Here is a 19,709-nt window from a genome sequence, read left to right as displayed (position 1 = left end):
CAGACTCCATAGTACTATACTTGTGAAGGATCATTGTCATTCTCCTGTGCTTGCTAGTTTTGTGGCTAGAAAATTCAGTTGACCTTTTTCAGTCTGTTTCTTTAGGAGAGAAGGCAGCTGGCTGAACACTGGATAGAGCAGTGGGCCCACAGTCAAGAACATCTGAGTTCAAGTCCAACCTCAGATATTTACTAGCTATATGGCCCTGGGCAAGTCACTTAGATTCTATCTGCCTCAGTTTCCTCAAATGAGAAATGACAATAATAGTACTTTCCAGGGTTGCTGTGAGGATCAAATGAAATCTCTGTAAAGTTCTTAGCAAATAGTAGGTGCTTAATGCTCAATCCTCTTCTTAGTTATAAAATAGATATAATTGTTCTCTTCATAGCATTTGACATTTCTTCCTAGGTACTTTCTCTTCTGGGTTTTTGTGAGGTTACTCTTTCCTGGATCTCCTATTATAAGTCTAACCATTCCTTCTTGGTCTCTTTTGTTGGTTTTTTTATCCACACCATTCCTACTCATCATCTGAATCTCCCAAGGCTCTCTCTTGAGTCCCCTTCTCTTTTCCCTTTGTATATTTCCTCAATTGGTGATCACCCCAGCTCTCATGGATTTAATTATCATCTCTATTCAAATGATTCCAGGATTTCCATACACAGATCTGATTTCATCTTCAACTACCTATTAGATATCTCAAGCTGAATGGATACCCCATAGATGTCATAAATTCAATGTGTCCAAAACTGAATTCATTGTCTCCCTCTCCTGAAATCTTTCCCCTCTCAGCTTTCCTATTGCATTTAATCCTCCCAGTCACCAATCTTGAAAGTTTGGTGTCCTCACTTTCCCGCATCCTGAATCTCTTTTTTATAGCCCCTTCTCTCTACTCATACAATCAGAACTCTAGCTCAGGCCCTCATCATCTCTCTTCTGAGTTACAGAAATTATTGCCTTCTAAGTGGTCTTTCTCACTCAAGTCTCTCCTCAATCCAAATCATCCTCCACTCAGCTACCACAGCAAATTTCCTAAAGTACAGATAACCTGCCTGACCAATGAGCTCCAGTAGTTCCCTATTACCTCCAGAATCAAATGTAAACTCTTTAGGCATTTAAAATTCTTCATAACTTGGCCTTTTCCTACTTTCCAGTCTTCTTACAAGTTTTTTCTTTGCCTGCACTTTATAGTCTAGCCAGATTGACATACTTGTAGGTCCTCAAACATGACATTCTGTCACCTTTCTCTGAGCCTTTTAATTGGAGGATGACTGTCCCCCATGCCTGGAATGCACCACCATCTCTGGTTTTCCTGGCTTCCTCCAAGACTTAGATAACATCCCATCTCCTACAAAATGCTTCTCCTAGTCCCTCCCCCCTTTACCTACTGTCAGTGCCTTCCCTTAGGTTACTTTCCATCCATTCTGTACTAATTTTGTATGCAGTTGGATATTTACATGCTGTCTCCCCCATTAGAATATATGATCCTTGAAAGAAGGGATCATGCTTTGGTCCCCTTCTTCATATCTCCAGTACTTTGCACATGGTCTGCATTTAATAAATGCTTATTGACTGAGACACATAACTCATGGAGAGAGGGCTAGACATCCATATCCCTTCTTCCCAGGAGAGACAACTATGTTTGACAGATGCTTGGAGAGCTTTTTGGAACCTTAGTAAGAAAAGGTGGGAGAGATTCACTCAGAACTTGAATCATGGAAATGCAGACTTTTAAGTGAGCTCAGTGACCAGTTAGACTAGTGGTTCCCAAACCTTTTTGGCCTACCGCCCCCTTTCCAGAAAGAAATATTACTTAGCCCCCTGGAAATTATTTTTTTTTAATTTTAATAGCAATTAATAGGAAAGATAAATGCACCTGTGGCCATCACTGCTCCCCTGGATCGCTGCAGCACCCACCAGTGGGCAGTAGCACCAACTTTGGGAATCACTGAGCTAGACTAACCCATACATCACCCCTAAAGGAACCCCCACTATATTAGATTTGCCAAGGGAACATGTAGCTTATAGTTTATGATCTCCAATAAAGGAGGAACCAAGTTCCCATCTTCAAAAGCAGCCCATTCTACTTTTGGACAGTTCAAATTGAGAAAAATTTTCCCAATATCGAGTCAACTCCTTGATACTTATATCCATTTCTCTTAGTTTTGTCCTTGGGGGCCAATTAGAAAAATTCTACTTGATAGTCTCTCAAATACTTGAAGACAGTTATCATGAGCTTCCTCTTCCTGCCTCCTCCCAGGTCTTCTCTTCTCCAGGTTAGACAATCCTCAGTCTTTTGAAGTGATCATTATATGAAATGTTCTCAAGGACCTCCATCATCCTGCTTGGAGAAGATACCCAAGCCATATCATCTCTTCAGCCCTGAAAAGGAAGAATAATGGGCCCTGTACTCTACTACATGGAGTTCCATACAGTGAGAAGTAACCTCAGCCTCTGCTCTTGCTAATACTATGACTCAAGTGAACTGTATAGGTTGAGGAAAAGTGGGACTTACCAGAGGGGATGGTGGATTGATATTCTTTCTCTTCCCAAGACAGGGAAGAGAGTTGACTTGACTGTTAATGGGCTAGGGTATTGTGTGACATAGTGGATAGAGAGTTGCCCTTAGAGCCAGGAAGACCTGTCTCTGATATATCTTTGACCATATACTGGTGACTTCGGGCAAGTTATTTATCTTCTCCAGGCTTTAGCCAACTCTCTAAGTCTGAAAAAAGAATAGAGGAGATGCTGATCTGAATTGTCAGAGGGAATTTCTCTCTGCAGAAGCTGCCTTTGTCAATGAAACAACAGATTTAGATCCTATACCATATTTCATATCTTATTAGGTAAAGTGCTTGAAGAGGAGCCAAAAGGATCATGGGAATCAGCCTACAAGGCAACCTTAGCCCATAGTGTCATGACTCTGGGCAGAAGGGATGGGGAAGCTCTACTGACACACAAAGAGCACACAACAAACCAGCTATATCATAATCCTTAGAACCCAGATAACTTTAGTATGGACCATGTCATGCCTAATGGCAATTTCTGGGCGAGGAACCCCTAGGTATTAGAAGAGAAACTGAGTGTGGTCTCTTTACATTAAATGACATTGTCATAGAGCATATCATATCAGAAAACAAATACTTAGTTACCATAAAACATCATCAGATAAATAATTATTTACTGTCTTTCAGATGCTTTTACATTCTTTTACTGAGTTCATTTGAAAAAGTGGTAGGACACTGAGGCATTTAAATACACACAGAATACACTTAAATGCAAAAAAAAAAATAATCCTTTAAGTTATGGTTCCCAGAGAGACATCAATTTGTGACACCAGATATCTCATATATTAACAAATATATGTCTGTTAAACATTGTGGATTTGTTAGGTTTCTTTTGCTTTGTTTTTAACAGTATATACTATTGGGAGCCAAATTCACGCATTGTTTTTGGACACAATCCAGGCTGCACCCCTGTAATATCGGTCTGGGGCCAGGTTGATTCTCCGAACATTCAGCTCTGTGGCAAAGGTCCTTGCTTTCTGGTAGAAAAAAAGGGATTTCTCCCGGTCCATAAGGAAGTTGTGGTAGATTGTAGCCAAGCGGGTATAAATCTTCAGCTGAGCCCTCTTGTTACCTAAATCCATAGCAGCTGCAAGGGCAAGATGGTAATAGCCAGCAGCATCCAATGGATCCTGAAATAAGTATAATAATAATTATTATTATCACAATAAAACTAATAATCATTAATGTAAATGAGCATAAAATAATAATTATATGAGTATAACAAATAGTATAATGAATACAACAAATATGAGAAATAAAGAAATCAGGAAATCTCCATGTGGGAATTCCCTTCATCAATGTTTGCTATTTGTCTAGAACTTAGTTAATAATTCTTAGGGAGTTATTTGAGGCACGCAATGGTTAAGTAACTTAGCCAAGATCACACAGCTAGTGTCACACACAACATTCTGCCCATTCTACCACACTGTCTCAAAATGAATTAAAATGAGCTTTAGCATACAGAAAATGCTCTCCTTGTAAGTCCTTATTTTGCAGCAGAGAAAACCGAGGTTCGAATAAGTGACGTGACTTGCACAGGGTCATGATGCAAATAAGGACGGAAGCTGGGACGGATGGCAGGACTTGCTAAATCCAAGTCCAAAGCCCCATATATCATACTGTGGTCATTTTGTGCTGCCCTCCGTATAGAATGATAATATGATTGCCTGAATCTGTAGGATTATGGGTTAAGGAGTTATACTTTCTCCCTCAGAGGACATTCACATACATAAAACCAATTCATTATCTCTGCATCCCCTTCTCAAAGTCTATTTATCCCTAGCCCTGACCTGCTACCAAACCAATCACTTCCTGCCCCAGGTCTCCCCATCATGACTTAGTAACCACACTATCAAGTGCTTTATAATGGCATTAGTCTGTCCACCAGAGCCCTACAATGTTGTTTACTATTCTGCTTGGATGATATTCTATTTGAGCTTTGCCAACTTAGTGTAATGGATTCAACTAGGGTTACCTGGATTAGTATTTACAGCCCCTAATCTCCAATCTATTATACAGCCCACTAATCTCCTGCCTCCATCCAGCAGACCCCCAGACTATTCTCCCCACTGCCTGCAAAGGACAAGCATCAATTAATGCAGGAAACATGCCCTCAGGAAGTTAGTTGGGCTCCCTTTGTGAAGGACTCCCCAAAGTTCACCTCTAATTCTGAGCTCCTCATGCCTGCATTTTTACACTTGGAGGGTCTACCATCACCTCAAAATCTTGAGTTCAATATTCAATTATCTGTGACGTCATCCATGACATTCCTCCCCCCTCCCCCACCCCCAGCACCCACCTCCACTGATGTGGATCCTAGCTCCTTTGTGACTCAATAGTAGGCTAATTCAGGAACTTCTAGGACCCCAAATGTTTATCCTTTGGTGACCAGCCTCCTAGTGTTGAGGCTTTCAGAGCTCACCTCACCTAGGCTAGTTCTCACTTAAGTGCCTGCATCACTTTAAGGCAGGAGTTGTTAGGCTGGGTTTCCTAGACCTTCAATGCATCCATGGATAGAATGGGGGAAAACATCTTTGGATTCCTCTGTAATCCTATCTTATTTTGTACATTTAAAAAGCATCATTCTGAGAAGGGTTCCATAGGCCCTAGTTCACACTGTCAAAGAGTTCCACAAAATAACACAAAAGATTAAGAACCTGAAATTCAAATGCATTTTATTTTATGTATTTTAAAACATGATTCTGGGGCAGCTAGGTGACTCGGTGGAAAAAGAGGGGTTGAGAAGTCCAGTGTTTAAATTTGGCCTCAGACACTTCCTATTTGTATAAGTCATTTAACACCCAATTGCCTAGCTCTAATTGCTCTTCTGACTTAGAATCAATACACAGTATTCATTCTGAGCTGGAACTGAATGAGTTAAAAAAAAAACTAAAGCTGGATGACCTGAAGCAAGGTCCTCAACCTCTCTGTGGTCCAATTTCCTCAACTGTAAAATGAGGCAATTGGAGTGAAGACCATTACATTCCCATCCCCAAATGCCTAGCTCTGGCTGATTTTCTGCCATAGAATCTATACTTAGTATTGATTCTAAGACAGAAAGTAAGAGCTTAAAAATAAATAAATAAACAAACCAACAAATAAATAAATGAACGAATGAATGAACAAACAAACAAATGAATGAATGAAATGAAAAGATGATTGTGAGAAGGGTCCATGAGTTTCACCAAACAGACAAAGGGGTCTGGGACACATCCAAAGTCGAGAACCTCTGATCTAGTTCTAACCTCTCACAATTTACAGATGAGCAAGCTGAGTTCCAAAGAAGTCTTGTCTTTCCCAAGGTCATATAACTAAGAAGTAGAAGAATTAGGATTCCAACCAAGGTCCTCTTCCTCCAAATCCAATCCTCTTTCCAATGTACCACACTGTCTATTTTAGGAAGCAGAATCCTCTGAGGTCTCACTTCAATAATTATGGGTGTAATGACCCTTTATTAATTAAGCAAATCAGTTATAAAGGACCAAGAACATATTCCCTTCCCATTCCTAAAGAAGCCTCCAATAAGTCAAAATAGTATATATGCTTTACAGCCACTTATAGTAATTGTAATAACCCACATTTCTATTGCAGTGCAAGGTCAATGAAGGGCTTTTCTCAACAACTTCATGAAAAAGATAGTGGCTTATCTATCACCACACAGCTATATCAGAGAAAAGACTTGAACATGGATCTCATTTTTCATGAAGTCATTCTATAAGCAGTACAAAGATTCTCCTTATTTCTCAGGGGATAAAACTGAGATTCAGAGACTTGCCCAAAGTTGGAGGGCTTACAAAGAGCACATGCAGGACTGAAGCTGAGACAGTTAAGTGGCACAGTGGATAAAGTGCAATACCTGGAGTGAGGAAGCCCTGAAAAATTGTCTAGTTGTATGACCTTGGGCAAGTCATTTAACTCTGCCTCAGTTTCTTCATCTGTCAAATGAGCTATAGAAGGAAATGGCAAACTGCTCCGGTGTCTTTGCCAAGAAAACCCCAAATGGGGTCATGAAGAGTCAGACATAACTGAAAATGACTGAACAACAACAAAAAGTCTGAAACTTAGGTCTCTTGATTCTAAATTGAAAGGTCTTTTCACAACACTCCATTTCTCTGAGAATCTCTGAGAATCTTTTTGTATCCAATAATACATGGGGGATAGGAGCTTGGGGAAAATGGATTTTTCTGCTGTGAGCAGGGCATGTGAAATTTGAAAGGTCTATAGTGGTACCTAGTATGATTAAGGTTTTAAGGTATAACCACTGGCTCTTTGTGTGTGAATAGAAACTGACCTGCTATAAAATAATCTCTTCCTGCTCCAGGGTTGCCCATCATTCCTTCATAACCACATTCATTATGAAGTGCTTTATAATGACAAGAATCTGCTCACTAGGGCCCCACAACAATAATGGAATATGATACAAGGTCCCTGAAGTCAGACTGCTTTCTGTATTGTCTATCTCCCTCCCCACGACACCTAGCCCAATGCCTTGTTGAATTATATAAAAGATAAACACCAGAGACTCAAGAAACATCATGGCATAGTTGGAAGGACCTGGGGAAGTCAGAAACTCAGAATCATGTCCAGCTCAGTCTCTTACTACCAGTACGGCTGTGAATAAGACTTTACCTCTCTGAGCCTCAGTTTCCTCATTTGTAAAATAAAGGGATTGCATTTGGTAACCAGTGGGATACCTTCCAAGATCCTTGGCACATTTGACAACTTGACCAGAGCTGCCCAACTGGTCCTTTCAGAGCTGTTTACATCTACCTGTTTGAGATTGAATGCGGATCAGAAACTGACCATAGACTCCTTAAATTCAGTACTAGTCTTGCATTCCTCAAAACAACATTCATACACAATTTTCTAAGGGAAAATTATTGGCAAACTGACATTGAATTCCTTCTCAATTCAAGTATAGATGACAATTTGTCTTTGTACCTCCTCTTCCCTGACTTGTCGGCTCATAATATATCAGAGCTCCAAGCATAAAACATCATAGACCTTCAGTAAAAGCTTATTGAAAGGATAAGTCACTGTATGTTCTTGGGCAATAGTAATCAAGAATAACAAAAGTACAGAACTCAAATGTATACAGTGCTTCAAGGTCTACAAAGCTCTTTGTAGCAAGTCACTTCTTTTCTTTTGGTCTCAGTTTCTTCATCTCTGCAGTAAGTGGGATCGGTCCAGAGGTCTAAGTGTTCTTCTCGATTTTCCATTCTGTGTTGCCAAGACTAAAAAAATACCAAAAGCCATTTTCCAATTAAATTGAGAAGAAGCTGCATTGATGAATGCTGGCCACTAGCTGTCACTGTGCACTCAGGATAACCATTAAGAAAGCCAGGGCTGAGAGGCAAAGGAAATGGCGATTTTTTTTTAGCATCAGAGAACTCAGAATGTCAGAGGGAAGAGGACTTCAGAACACGGAAAAGCAGAGATGGATGGGATTTGAGACGTCAGCTAGTCCAACCCTCTCAGACTACAGCATCACTTTCTACATGTAGGTTTCTGTTGCCTGTAGGATAAAATACAAATCCCTCAGCCTAGCACTGAAGTCCTCCAGAATCTGTGAAATGAGGAAACGAGGTGGCTGGAGATAGGGCATTGGGTAGAAGATGGGAAAAGCTTAATTTTCTGGCTTGGGACTAGAAAATGAAGATGTTACCTGGGAAGGCTAGGTTAGAGTAGGCACAATGTCCTCTGAACATCAAAGTGGGTTATGCTATGGTAGGTTATATCTGCCATGGGAGCCTGTCGATAGTCAATGCAGGGGAGACAGGTAAGGGTGCAGGAAAAAGATGATAAGCAAAATCCACTCATTCAGAGTTTTGCCAAGATCAGCCCTTTGTGTTGACTGACTCAGAATAACAGCTCTGCCAAATGATAAATTATTGCAGATTCCACTACATGAAAAGCCCTAGAATCAGAAATATTGGGCTTGAATTCTGGCTCTGCAACCTAGAACAACTCACTTCCTTCTCTGGGTCCCACTTCCTTATCTGTAAAATGAATTCAGGCAGTAGACTAAAAGTGATCTTTAAAGCTTTTTCAACAATAAATCCTGTGAAATGCCACCTCTTCCAATAAGCCTTCCTTGATATATCTTATCCTACTCCTACCCCACATTCTGAAGAAATGGATCTCCTCCTCATAAGATCTAGAATTTTGTACTTCCCTTATGCAATGGCTAGATTCTAAACTGTATTATATATGCTATATATGCACCCTTAAAAAATTGCACCAATCTCAATCCTGTGACAAATGCTACCCTCACTAAACATGTCAATATTAACTTTACTAGCCCTGGGCTTGGAGTCTGGAAGACTTGAGTTCAAATTTGACCTCACACACTTACTAGCTATGTGACCGTGAGCAAGTCACTTTGCCTCAGTTTCCTCATCTGTCAAATGAACTGCAGAAGGAAATGGCAAACACTCTAGTATCTTTGCCAAGAAAACTCCAAATGGAGTCACAATGAATCAAACACAACTGAAATGATTCAACAACAAGCTAGGGTAATAAGGACACTGAACTCCAAATTAGTGCAATTGCTGTTCTTTCTCAAGTCCCTCTAAGAGCATCTATAACACATAGCCTCTAGGCATCTGAGGCTGAATTTGAACTAAATTTAGCATGTGCCACCTAGTTGCTATTCAGTGGTACCTCTAATAACAAGAGGCTTTGAACCCTATTGAATCACTTAATCCATGGTTGAGGACCTCCTCTCCTTCCCCCAGTCCAACTCAAAGCAGTTCTTGAAAATGGCAATAAGCAGAGCTCACGGTGCCCAGGCTGCTCCTCATACCTTTAAATCGTAGAATATGAGGTCTCCCAGGATCAGATACACTTTCATGTAATACAGTGTCTCTTCATCAAATTCCAGGGGTGATGGGCACAGAGACAGTGCCTTGAGGTAAAAATGTTCAGTCAACTCACACTGCCCCAGGCGATGATGGACCATAGCCAGCCGATGATAGGCCACTCGCTCGTTCAACGGGCTTCCTGAGGGAGGCAACATGGGAGTGGGAGGAGGATGAGTTAGATCAAGGATGCTGCTATGGCATACGGGTTTCAAGCATAAAGAGGATTTGTTTTCCTTAAAGAAACCCGCATCTCTCACAGAAACAAAGAACTCAGATGGACTAAACATTTTTATCAGTATCTGTTTATTATATTCAGAAATTTGGCTATAAGGATTATAATAGAAAGTGGCAGCATAAAAGAAAGAGATATGGTATCATATAAAAGAGAATGGAATAATAGCAAGAGGTCTGGCCAGAAGTTAATCAAGAGACTTGGGTTCAATTCCTAGTTGTATCAATAACCAGTTTTTTGACCTTTAAAGCAAGTCACTGGGTATCGGTTTCCCTATCTATAAAACTCAAAGTTTGAAAACATGTTAAGACTTCTTAGTAGAAAAAATCTTTTAGAGGTTTGCAAGGCATTTTTCATGTTATCTAATTTAATCATTAAAACAACCCTGGAAGGTAAGTGATATTATTATGTCTTCATTTTACAAATCAAGAAACTGAGATTAGAATATATTAAGTGATTTGCCTGGAGTTATAGACTGAGGCAAAATTCAAACTCAGGTCTTCCTGACTTCAGGTCCTATCACCTAACTGTTTTCTGATTCTAATAGTCTGTGTTATATGTTTAAGATCCCTTTTAGTGGATAGAATCTAAGCCTTGAAGCCAGATGGTCTTGGTTCAAATTTTGTTTTGATGCTGCTGCCACTGCAGCTGCTATTCAGTCATTTTTCATTGTGTCCTACTTTGTGACCCCATTTGGGGTTTTCTTTGGCAAAGATGCTGGAGTGATTTGCCATTTCCTTCTCCAGTTCATTACAGAAGGGAAACTAAGGCAAACAAGGTTAAGTGAATTGCCCCACGTCACAGAGCTAGTAAATGTATGAAGACTGGATTTGAACTCATGAAGATGGTTATTTCTGATTCTAAGCCCAGTGCTCTACCTATTGGGCCACTAGAAATAATAGCCACTTATCATTTCTGATACCTACTAGCTACGTGACAATGGGTTACCTCTTCTGAGTCCCAGTTTTCTCATATGGACCATGAGGACAAGAATCCCTGTATTACCTTTTTTTAACAGGGCTGTCCTAAGGGTGAAATGAGATGATGCATCTAAAGCATTTTGCCAACTTTTAAAAGAACTGTATAAATGCCAGTGATTAGCATGCCAGCGATGCCCTCCTCTTTCTACTGAGCAAAAGAGATCATATCTTTAAAGTTAACTAGCACAGAACATAGAGTAGACTCCTAACAAATCTCTCTTCCTTCTTTTTCCCTTTCTCTCACCCTCTTCTCCCATCTCCCTTTCATTCTTTACCCTTCTCCATCCCATCCCATTCATACTACTGCTGCTACCATTCATGGCCACCATAATTCTACAAGCTGCAATGGTGAAGGCAAGGAACAATGACAGAGAGTTGTGTTCTCATTCACAATAAGTCATTAAGGTCCAGGGCTCACCTAAGTTTATGCTGAGGGCAAGAGAGGTATGTGCAAATTCTAGACATTCCTGGTGGGACTTGAGAAAGAACAGCAACTCCACTAACTTGTTACATAGCCTGAGTTCAGTCTCCTTGTTGCCAGTCCTAACAGCAAGAGGAAGAGCCCGGTCCTAGGGGAAAAAAAAAAACCAAAAAAATAGCCATGAGCTGCCAGTAAATAATGAGCTGTAACAAGTACTTCTTCCAGACATGCCATCTCCCAACCCTGGAATCACTCTCCTGCTGACATCTTCAGGGAGCTGCCAAATCTTTCAGATTTCACCTCCACGTGTCTCAGACCAGTGTTTTTTCCTCTGTAAAGCACTTGGCCTAGTGCGCGGCACACACTACTATATAGATCAGTGATTCCCAAAGTGGGCGCCACCGCCCCCTGGTGGGTGCTGCAGCAATCCAGGGGTGCGGGGATGGCCACAGGTGCATTTATCTTTCCTATTAATTGCTATTAAAATAAAAAAAATTAATTTCCAGGGTGCTAAGTAATATTTTTTCTGGAAAGGGGGCGGTAGGCCAAAAAAGTTTGGGAACCACTGAAGATGCTAGTTATTCTTCTTCTTAATTTCTCATGTGATCTGACATCCTAGGTCAGGATCTATATCTTTTTGTCAGGATTAGTCAATTAGACTCCAAGTTGGTCTATTTCCAGGTTCTCCTCCTAACTCTAGTCTATCTTCTGCACAACAGAAGTTAACCCTTCTATAACTAGGTTTGACCATGTCAAATCCCTACTCGAGAAGTCTCAATGGCTCCCTATTACCTCTAAGATAAAACACAAACATCTTTGACATTTACAGTCATTTAGTCTCTGGATCAAACCTAGATTTTCAGACTTATTTCACATTATTCGCCATCATGTACACTTAAAAAAAAATCCTTAACTTCTGTCTTAGAACTTATGTAAGTATTGGCTCCAAGGCAGAAAAACAGCAAGGGCTAGGCAATTGGGGTTAAGTGACTTGCCCAGGGTCACATAGCATTATGTACTCTTCATTCCAGACAAATCTATCTCTTTCTTATTCCCCCTACTCAACATTTTATCTCCCACCTCCAGACATTTGCATAGGCTGTTCCCTGTTCACCCATCCCACATGCCATACCTGCAATATTTCCCTTCTCACCTGTATCTCTTGGAATCCCATGCCTTTGTTCTGGGAATATCAAAAAGGTCAGCCTTGTCTATGTGATAATGAGAGTACTAAGTACAGACCAGAGAGCAGCAAAGCTAAAAGCAGACCTGGACCCCAGATGAGGAAAACCTGGGCGTCTATACGGTAACATTGCTTCTCCTCCGTTTGTCCAAAAGCAACCAATGGTTAATTTGATATTCCAGAAGCACAGAAAGTTGGTGTGCTTTCCTCTATGTGGCCCAACGGGATAGTTCTTAAACCCAGAATTCTTCTACCTTACTCCAAAGGGAAATTTCTGAAACAATATGGAGAACTTGAAGAATTTCTAATAAAATAATAATAATGAAGAGTCCTAGAGTCTAGTCCTAATAAACGAAGGGGTAGATCTTGGGCAGTACCTACCACCTTGGGGAAATGAGTATCATGCACATGACCCACAAAGTTAAAGGAAAAGCAAATGAATAAATCTATGATGTAAGGGATCAAAAGACCTGAGCCAAGGTCTCTGTGTCACTACAATGCCACTCTGGAATCCTTCAGAAGGACTCTAGGTCCGTTGGGTATTATCACGAAGTTCCAGTTTCTAGGTAAAAAACGTGGGACTTATGAGAATGTCAGAGTCAATGTGTGTGGGGGGTTTTTTTGGGTGAGGGGGGAGAGTCCAAAACTGTTAGGGTAAAACCATAAGGCAGGAAGCCCATCTCACCTTCTGAGGTAAAAGCAAAATTTCCTAAAATATTTGGGGGCTGCCACTGCAGCTGCTCCATTTGTTCCTCCTCTGAGGGTACTTCAAACCATAGACTAAAGAGAGCTATGAGACTAGAAGACTGCTCCAGGGGACTAAGTGGGGACTCAGAGGAAAATTATATTGACTTTTTATGGATTACTAAGAACACTTTGGTGGGTTTTTTTCTGAATTTTCTGTGGGGTAAATTCCTACCAGACTGTTATCTTGAGTGCTCACATAGAAGTGGGAACTTTTTTTTTACCCACATCTGTGGAAACCTAGACACTAGCTATACTGGAATTATATTCTGAAATTTCCCAGAGAGAGCTTTGGCTAGCAGCAAAATGAACCAAAGACAGTGATTTTTGAGAGGTGACCATGGAAGTATATAGCCCATGAAATTCCAGCCTTGACTTCTACAATTATTTATTGTACTGTATAAATGGAGCTTTTGAACCTTGGACGTCATCCCCCACAAGTCCCTTAGTATTTCCCCAAATTCCCTTTAATCTCTCCTGCAACTCCACATTTGCATGATCACGTTATTGTTTTATAAGTTCTGTAGCTCCTCCCTATTTCTCTTTTCTTCATGAGTGTGGCTGAAGTTAGTTTAGTACCTTTTCACTCCAGTTTTTATGTTAGTTTATTATTAATAAAACTTTATAAAAATATAATATTTAGTTCTTTGCATATTAATTTTAATCTCTACAATACAAAGAAGAATCATATAAGATATGGCTTAACAGATCTGTTTGAAGTAGATTATGGAGGATCTTGATTATTAATATAAAGAGTCAGTATTTGATTCTGTACTAAATGAGGAGCCAGAAAGTTTTTTTTCATTTGTTTCTCCTTTACTCTTCTTCCTTCCACTCTGCCCTTCCTGCACGATGACTAAATGCCAGAGAGAAGTTTCAAACCTGGATTTCTCCTGACTTCAAATCAAGAAACTTTTCCACACTATCACACCACCTAGAGGCACAACAACACACTAGGAGACAACTTCAGAAAATGCAAGTGGATTATCCTAAAAGTCTTTAGAAAAGGGAGTGAAGAAGAGAGAAAGAATGCTAGGAATATTACTAGGGTGGAATCTTATAGGTTGTGGGCAGCTGATTGAACATGGCTGGTATTTGAGAGTGATGGTTAGAGAATAGGGAAAGGGTCAGTGGGAGTGGCTGGGGAGAAGGATATGAGATTTCTGGATTTAAAGCTTGAAAGGATCTTGGAGTCCAGCTAGTCCAACCCCCTTATTTTATAGAAGAAACTGGAATAAAGGACAGGGGAGTTAAGGGACAAGAAGAAAGAAGGGAAAGTCAAAAATGTCTCCGAGTTAGGAATTCAAGACAGGCCATGATTCTAAGGTTTTTACAAGAAGGGGACAATCAGAGAGCAAAGAGAAAAAAATTCACTGCTCATATATAGCCCTGGTCAAGGTCAAAGGGAGTTTACAAATCTGATTTATTACTGGATCCAACAAAAGCCCTTTGAGCTCTGGCTCAGATCCTTATTTTTCAGTCTTCTTAGACATCAAGGAGTCTAGCACCCACTCACCCTGTAGAAAGACACTGCTTTTTCTCTCTCCCAAGAACCATTGAAGAATATGTCTCCAGCAGCTTCAAACATTTCCAGCCCCAGAATGGGGTCTCCAGTGTAGAGTGCAGCATCTTGAGCCACCTACAGAGATTAGGGAGCCTTTTAATGATTCCCAGTTTGTCAGAGTCATAAATCTCCAACCCAAGGGCCCATTTCCAAGCCTATTAAATGGTCCAATTTTGTTTCAGAATTAACCATTCCCTCTGATCACACATGGAGGCCCCTCTCTTCCCTCCAGTTTTATAAGCCACAAATCTCTGCCCCATCCTTCCAACTCAATACCATATGCACATCATAGGAATAAATTACTCCTATTTTAAAGTCATAACCTCCTTCTGGTGGTCAAAAAGCAATAAGAGAGGGGGCAGCTACATGGCTCAGTGGTTTGAGAGACAGGCCAAGAGACAGGACATCCTGGGTTCAAATTTGGCCTCAGAATCTCCTAGCCGTGTGTGACTTTGCATGAGTCACTTAACCCCAATTGCCTTATCACTCATCTGCCTTGGAACCAACATACAATACTGATTCTAAGATTGAAGGTAAGGGTTTAAAAAAAAAAGGCACTAGAAGAAGATAATCCCTTTGATCAATGTAATTGTCTCCCATGTCTTGAGTACTATAATGTGCTTTATACACAGCAGCCCTCTGATGTAAGTCATGTAAACAAGATTATTCCCAGTTTACAGGAGAGGAAAGTGAGGCTCATCGACTCGGGTAGAGTGACACAGGTAAGAAATATCAGAGCCAGAATTTAACCCCAGGTTTCCTGACTTTGAATTGAATCTATTTTAAAATCTGAACACAATTAGGTAATCATATTCTCCCCATTTTATAGACATAAAAACTGAGCTCCAGAGTATCCATCAATAAACATTTATTATATGCCAGGTACAGAGGCTAAATGACATGCTCAAAGTCACAAAGTAAGTAGCAGAGCTGAGATTCAAACTCAGGTCTGTGGATTAAGACCCAGAAAGAAAGAACCACAAACCCAGTATGACTTCAAAGCATTAATCTAAGAATAAGGGAAATTTTAAGGCATGAAGACCTCTGAATACATCAGAACACATCTAGAGTCTTGGGTTCAGTTTGGAGAATAATAATCTGGAAAACATTTGGGAAATGGAAAGGGAAATAGAAGCCATGACCTCTAAGGATCAGCAGAGAAAACTAAAATTCTTGGGGCAACTAGATGGCTCAGTGGATTGAGAGCCAGGCCTAGAGACCAGATGTCATAGGTTCAAATCTGGTCTTAGGAACTTCCTTAGCTGTGTGACCCTGGGCAAGTCACTTAACCCCCATTGCCTTGCCCTTACTACTTTTCTGCCTTAGAACCAATACAGAGTATTGATTCTATGATGGAAGGTAAGGGGTTAAAAAAATTAAAAAGAAAATTAGGATTCTTTAGGCTGCAGATAACTTGTCTAGGGAGATGAAGGCAGGTAATAGAATTATGATCACTCTTTAATTTAAAAAAAAAATACTGCATAGATAAGGAATAAGAAGGCCTGCTAGACCCCTTAGAAGAGAATGAAGATGAATGGATAGACACTATTGGAAGAGTATTTTCACGTTGATATTGGGAAGAACCTTTCAGCAATGGAATGACCTATGGCAAGGAGCAGTCTTACTCCCCATCTTGAAGCAATATTGTCCACAACATTTGCAATTTGGGTAGGTAATAAATTTGGTGAACTCTGAAGTCTCTTCCAATTCAAAATATTTTCTATGATGTTCTTTGTTTCAAACCACTTCCATAGCAGAGTTGGGCATAAGTAAATTGAGCAAATCTCTTCTGACCTACCTTGGAACAATGGTATAGGCTTTTTGGGGAAAGTGGGCCAAGAAGGGCCTTGATGGAAAGGTAGGCTTTTGTGTGAAAATGTGGCCTTAAAAACCATTTAAATGTTATCTTAATACACATATCCAAAATGAATTTAGTTTTCAAAAAATTATAGAGCACCTACTATAGGCCTAACCCTTTGTTCATTCAAGTTAGAGCTGGGAGGGATTTGTGAGAACATCCTTTCCCAATTCTCTTGCTTTCCTGGACAGTCAATAAGCATTTGTTAAATGCTTATTATATACCAGAAATAGAGAAAACCATGACCTGAAGAACTGAAGTGATTTGTATAAATCACACAGGTAGCAAGCAGCAGATCTAAGATTCAAACCTAGGTCGTGACTCTAAATTTGCTACTGATTCCATTACTGTACACCCCTTTTTTGATCTTGGGCTTGAGGAGATGAAAATGAATAGAGTACAATAACCTGTCCTTTAGAAGAAGATTATAATCTATGAAGTTTGGAAGCAGAGAAAGAAGGGAATGTAAGAACTAATCTTCAATAAGGTACCCTTTAATGTTCTCCCCTCCTTCCCAATGTAGGCAGCTATCATAGTAGATAGAATGCTGGACTGGGAGACTAGATGACCTAAATTCAAATCTGGCCTCAGACATATACTAGTTATGTGACCATCAGCAAGTCATTTAACCACTTTTGGCCTAAGTTTCCTTATCTGAAAAAAGGTGATGATAATAGTAAAAACCTTACAGCATTGTGGGAACAAATGAGATATTTATAAAGTATTTTGCTTAAAGAGCTATATAAATGCTAGTAGTAGTAGCAGCAGCGGCAGCAGTAGGAGTAGGAGTTGGAGTAAGAGTAGGAGTAGGAGTAGGAGTAGTAGTAGTAGTAGTAGTATCAACTTGCTTCCTACTCCACCAACATAGTATACTTAAATTTAAATTCAGGAATCACTCATAAACGTATCTCACCTGAATGTACATATCTACTAATTCAGTCTGTCTCAAAATATAATAGATCTTTCCTGCCTGGAGCCAAGCATATGCCTCTTTTTCTTTCTTCTGAAGGTCTATAAATATTCCAAGACTTCTCTTAGTATATTCAAGGGCTGACTTGTAAGCTCTGAAAAAAAAGAATATATATTTTATATATGAATGTGTGTGTGCATATATATGCTTATGTGTATATATATGATATCCAAGTCACAAAACTACTTTTCTAATCATTAAATTTAATAACAGGATTTTGGAGCTAGAAAGGGTTTTGGAGATTATTGAGTCTCACATTTCATTTTATGTAGATGTAAATGGAATCACACAGAGAGAAGAAGTGCCATATGTCAAAGGGCAGGTAGCTGGCACAGTAGATAAAGTTTTGGGCATGGAGTCAGAAAGACCAGAGTTCAAATCAAAACCCAGCCTAAGGCACTTATTGGCTGTGTGAATCTGGGCAAGTCACTTAATCCTGTTTACCTTTGTTTCCTCATCTACAAAATGAGCTGGAGAAGGAAATGGCAAACCAGGTTGGTATCTTTGTCAAGAAAACCTCCCTAAAAGGGTCATGAAGAGTCAGATACAAATCAAAAATGAGTAAACAACTACTACTAAACATATACAAAATGAGTGGTAGAGCTGGGATTTGAACCCAGAACCCCTAACTACAAATCCAGTATTCCTATAATGGGCTATATTTTGTCAAGTTGTTTTCTGGACATGTTCTGAACTTTTTCTTGATAAGCCTTTAAGAAAATGAATATCTTTTCTTATGATTTGCATTATTTCTTTCCTTTTATGTTGTCAGGAATTTAATTCTTTTGTAAAATTTTGTTCATCTAAGTACACTATGAGTAGCAACAGCAAGAAATTCCTGTGTTGGGTAGTATCCCACATGAGGATTCATAATTCATATGTTGTGGGGAAAGGCTTTAATTAGGGAGAATTGAAAAAACTAATTAAAGAAACTGACAGTTCACATTTAGAGAGCATGATATAGTTAAAAAGTACTTTATTCAAATCATCTTGCAGCAGAGACAATCAGCCTGGTATAATGAAAAGAACATGAAAAGAATATCAGAGGCTATGGGTCCAAAGTCAGCCTTTGCCACTTACTAACCTGTGTGATCTTGGGTAATAATAACTAATATTTATGCAGTGGATGTTGGATATGTGCCTAGATCATCTAAGATGGAGGTGCCCAAGTAGAGATGCCAGTCCTTTTGTGTTCCAGAAAGGGGTCCCTGGAATCTCCACATGGGTTCCATCTTAGGAAATATTGGCATGTGCCGAATACTTGCCACCAGGCAGAATGTAATAGCTCTTTCCTACTTTCCTGCCAAATACCTTCCACCATTTATATAGCTTTATCATTTTAAGGTTTTGAAAGTATATTACAGACACAACAATCTTTGGAGTTAGGTGCAAATAATACCTCCATTTTACAGAAGAGGAAACAGAGGCAAACAGAAGTTAAGTGACTTGCCTAAGGTCTAATAAGTGTCTGAGGCCAGATTTTAACTCATAAAGATAAGTCTTCCTGACTCCCATTCTATATATTATAGTCTCTTCCTGGGCTGACATCCTATGGATCAACAGTTCCTTTTCCATGTCACTATATGCAAAAAAACCAGGCACACAAGTTAAGTAAACCACACTCCCAAACCAGTCAGCCTGTGTAATGCTTCTCACCTTTCTGTACCTAAAGAAAGATACAGCTGACTGATGGTTTCCAGGAGCTGCCCTTCTAGCACTTTATCTGACATCCTCCTGGCCAAGGAGAGCTGATATTCATTGTAGATGACACACTGGGCCTCATTTGGCATGATGGTGCTGTAGAAATGACATAGTAGCTGGATTGCTTGGAGTTGGCCTGAGAAAGTCAATAATAAAGGGAGAAGGAAAGAAATAGTGAGGAGCAAAGCACAACCAAGCCCATTTAGAGCTCAGGGTTTGATTACAGTTTCAGGAGTTATGACCAGAAAAAAAAATCACCTGGAACAGATAGTGTGGTGTGGGTGGGAAGAAAATAATATGTAATAATGGCAGGGCATATTTCTTTTGTACTTTATAAGGATGGTTGAATTTAATTCGCAGTTTAAAAATAATTTTCCTCCTGGCAGTCCTGGAAGGTAGGATATAGACAAGTGGCTAAGTGATTCCTTTAAGGTATGGCATTTTCAGCCAACATTGATTAAAATTTCATAAAGGAAGTTTCATGAGTTTGAGGTAGGATTGGAAGATGACTCTAAGAATGTCTTGGAGTGGGGAGGGACAGCTAAGTGGCACAATAGATAGAGTGCCAAGCCTGGAGTCAAGAGGACCTGGGGTCAAATCTGGCATGAGAGAGGAAAAAAGAGAGAAAA

The 19,709-nt window shown here is 39.8% G+C and overlaps 1 protein-coding gene across 1 annotated transcript in view; it reads right to left on the bottom strand.

The window, feature by feature from the left end:
• Positions 1 to 3,158: 3,158 nt before the first annotated feature.
• Positions 3,159 to 19,709, bottom strand: part of SH3TC1 (SH3 domain and tetratricopeptide repeats 1) — a 78,200-nt gene continuing 61,649 nt past the window's right edge. Inside the window, exons 13-18 of the mRNA XM_044682312.1 lie at positions 19,036 to 19,216; positions 17,323 to 17,473; positions 14,504 to 14,626; positions 11,058 to 11,208; positions 9,370 to 9,566; positions 3,159 to 3,694 (exon numbers count right to left, since the gene is read on the bottom strand). Coding sequence (XP_044538247.1) covers positions 3,437 to 3,694; positions 9,370 to 9,566; positions 11,058 to 11,208; positions 14,504 to 14,626; positions 17,323 to 17,473; positions 19,036 to 19,216 — 1,061 coding nt within the window. The 3' untranslated portion in view covers positions 3,159 to 3,436. The remainder of the gene's footprint in view (positions 3,695 to 9,369; positions 9,567 to 11,057; positions 11,209 to 14,503; positions 14,627 to 17,322; positions 17,474 to 19,035; positions 19,217 to 19,709) is intronic.

The sequence above is a fragment of the Gracilinanus agilis genome, chromosome 6 (assembly GCF_016433145.1).
Source record: "Gracilinanus agilis isolate LMUSP501 chromosome 6, AgileGrace, whole genome shotgun sequence".
NCBI classification, from domain to species: Eukaryota; Metazoa; Chordata; class Mammalia; order Didelphimorphia; family Didelphidae; genus Gracilinanus; species Gracilinanus agilis.
This window is presented reverse-complemented; position numbering and strand designations above follow the sequence as displayed.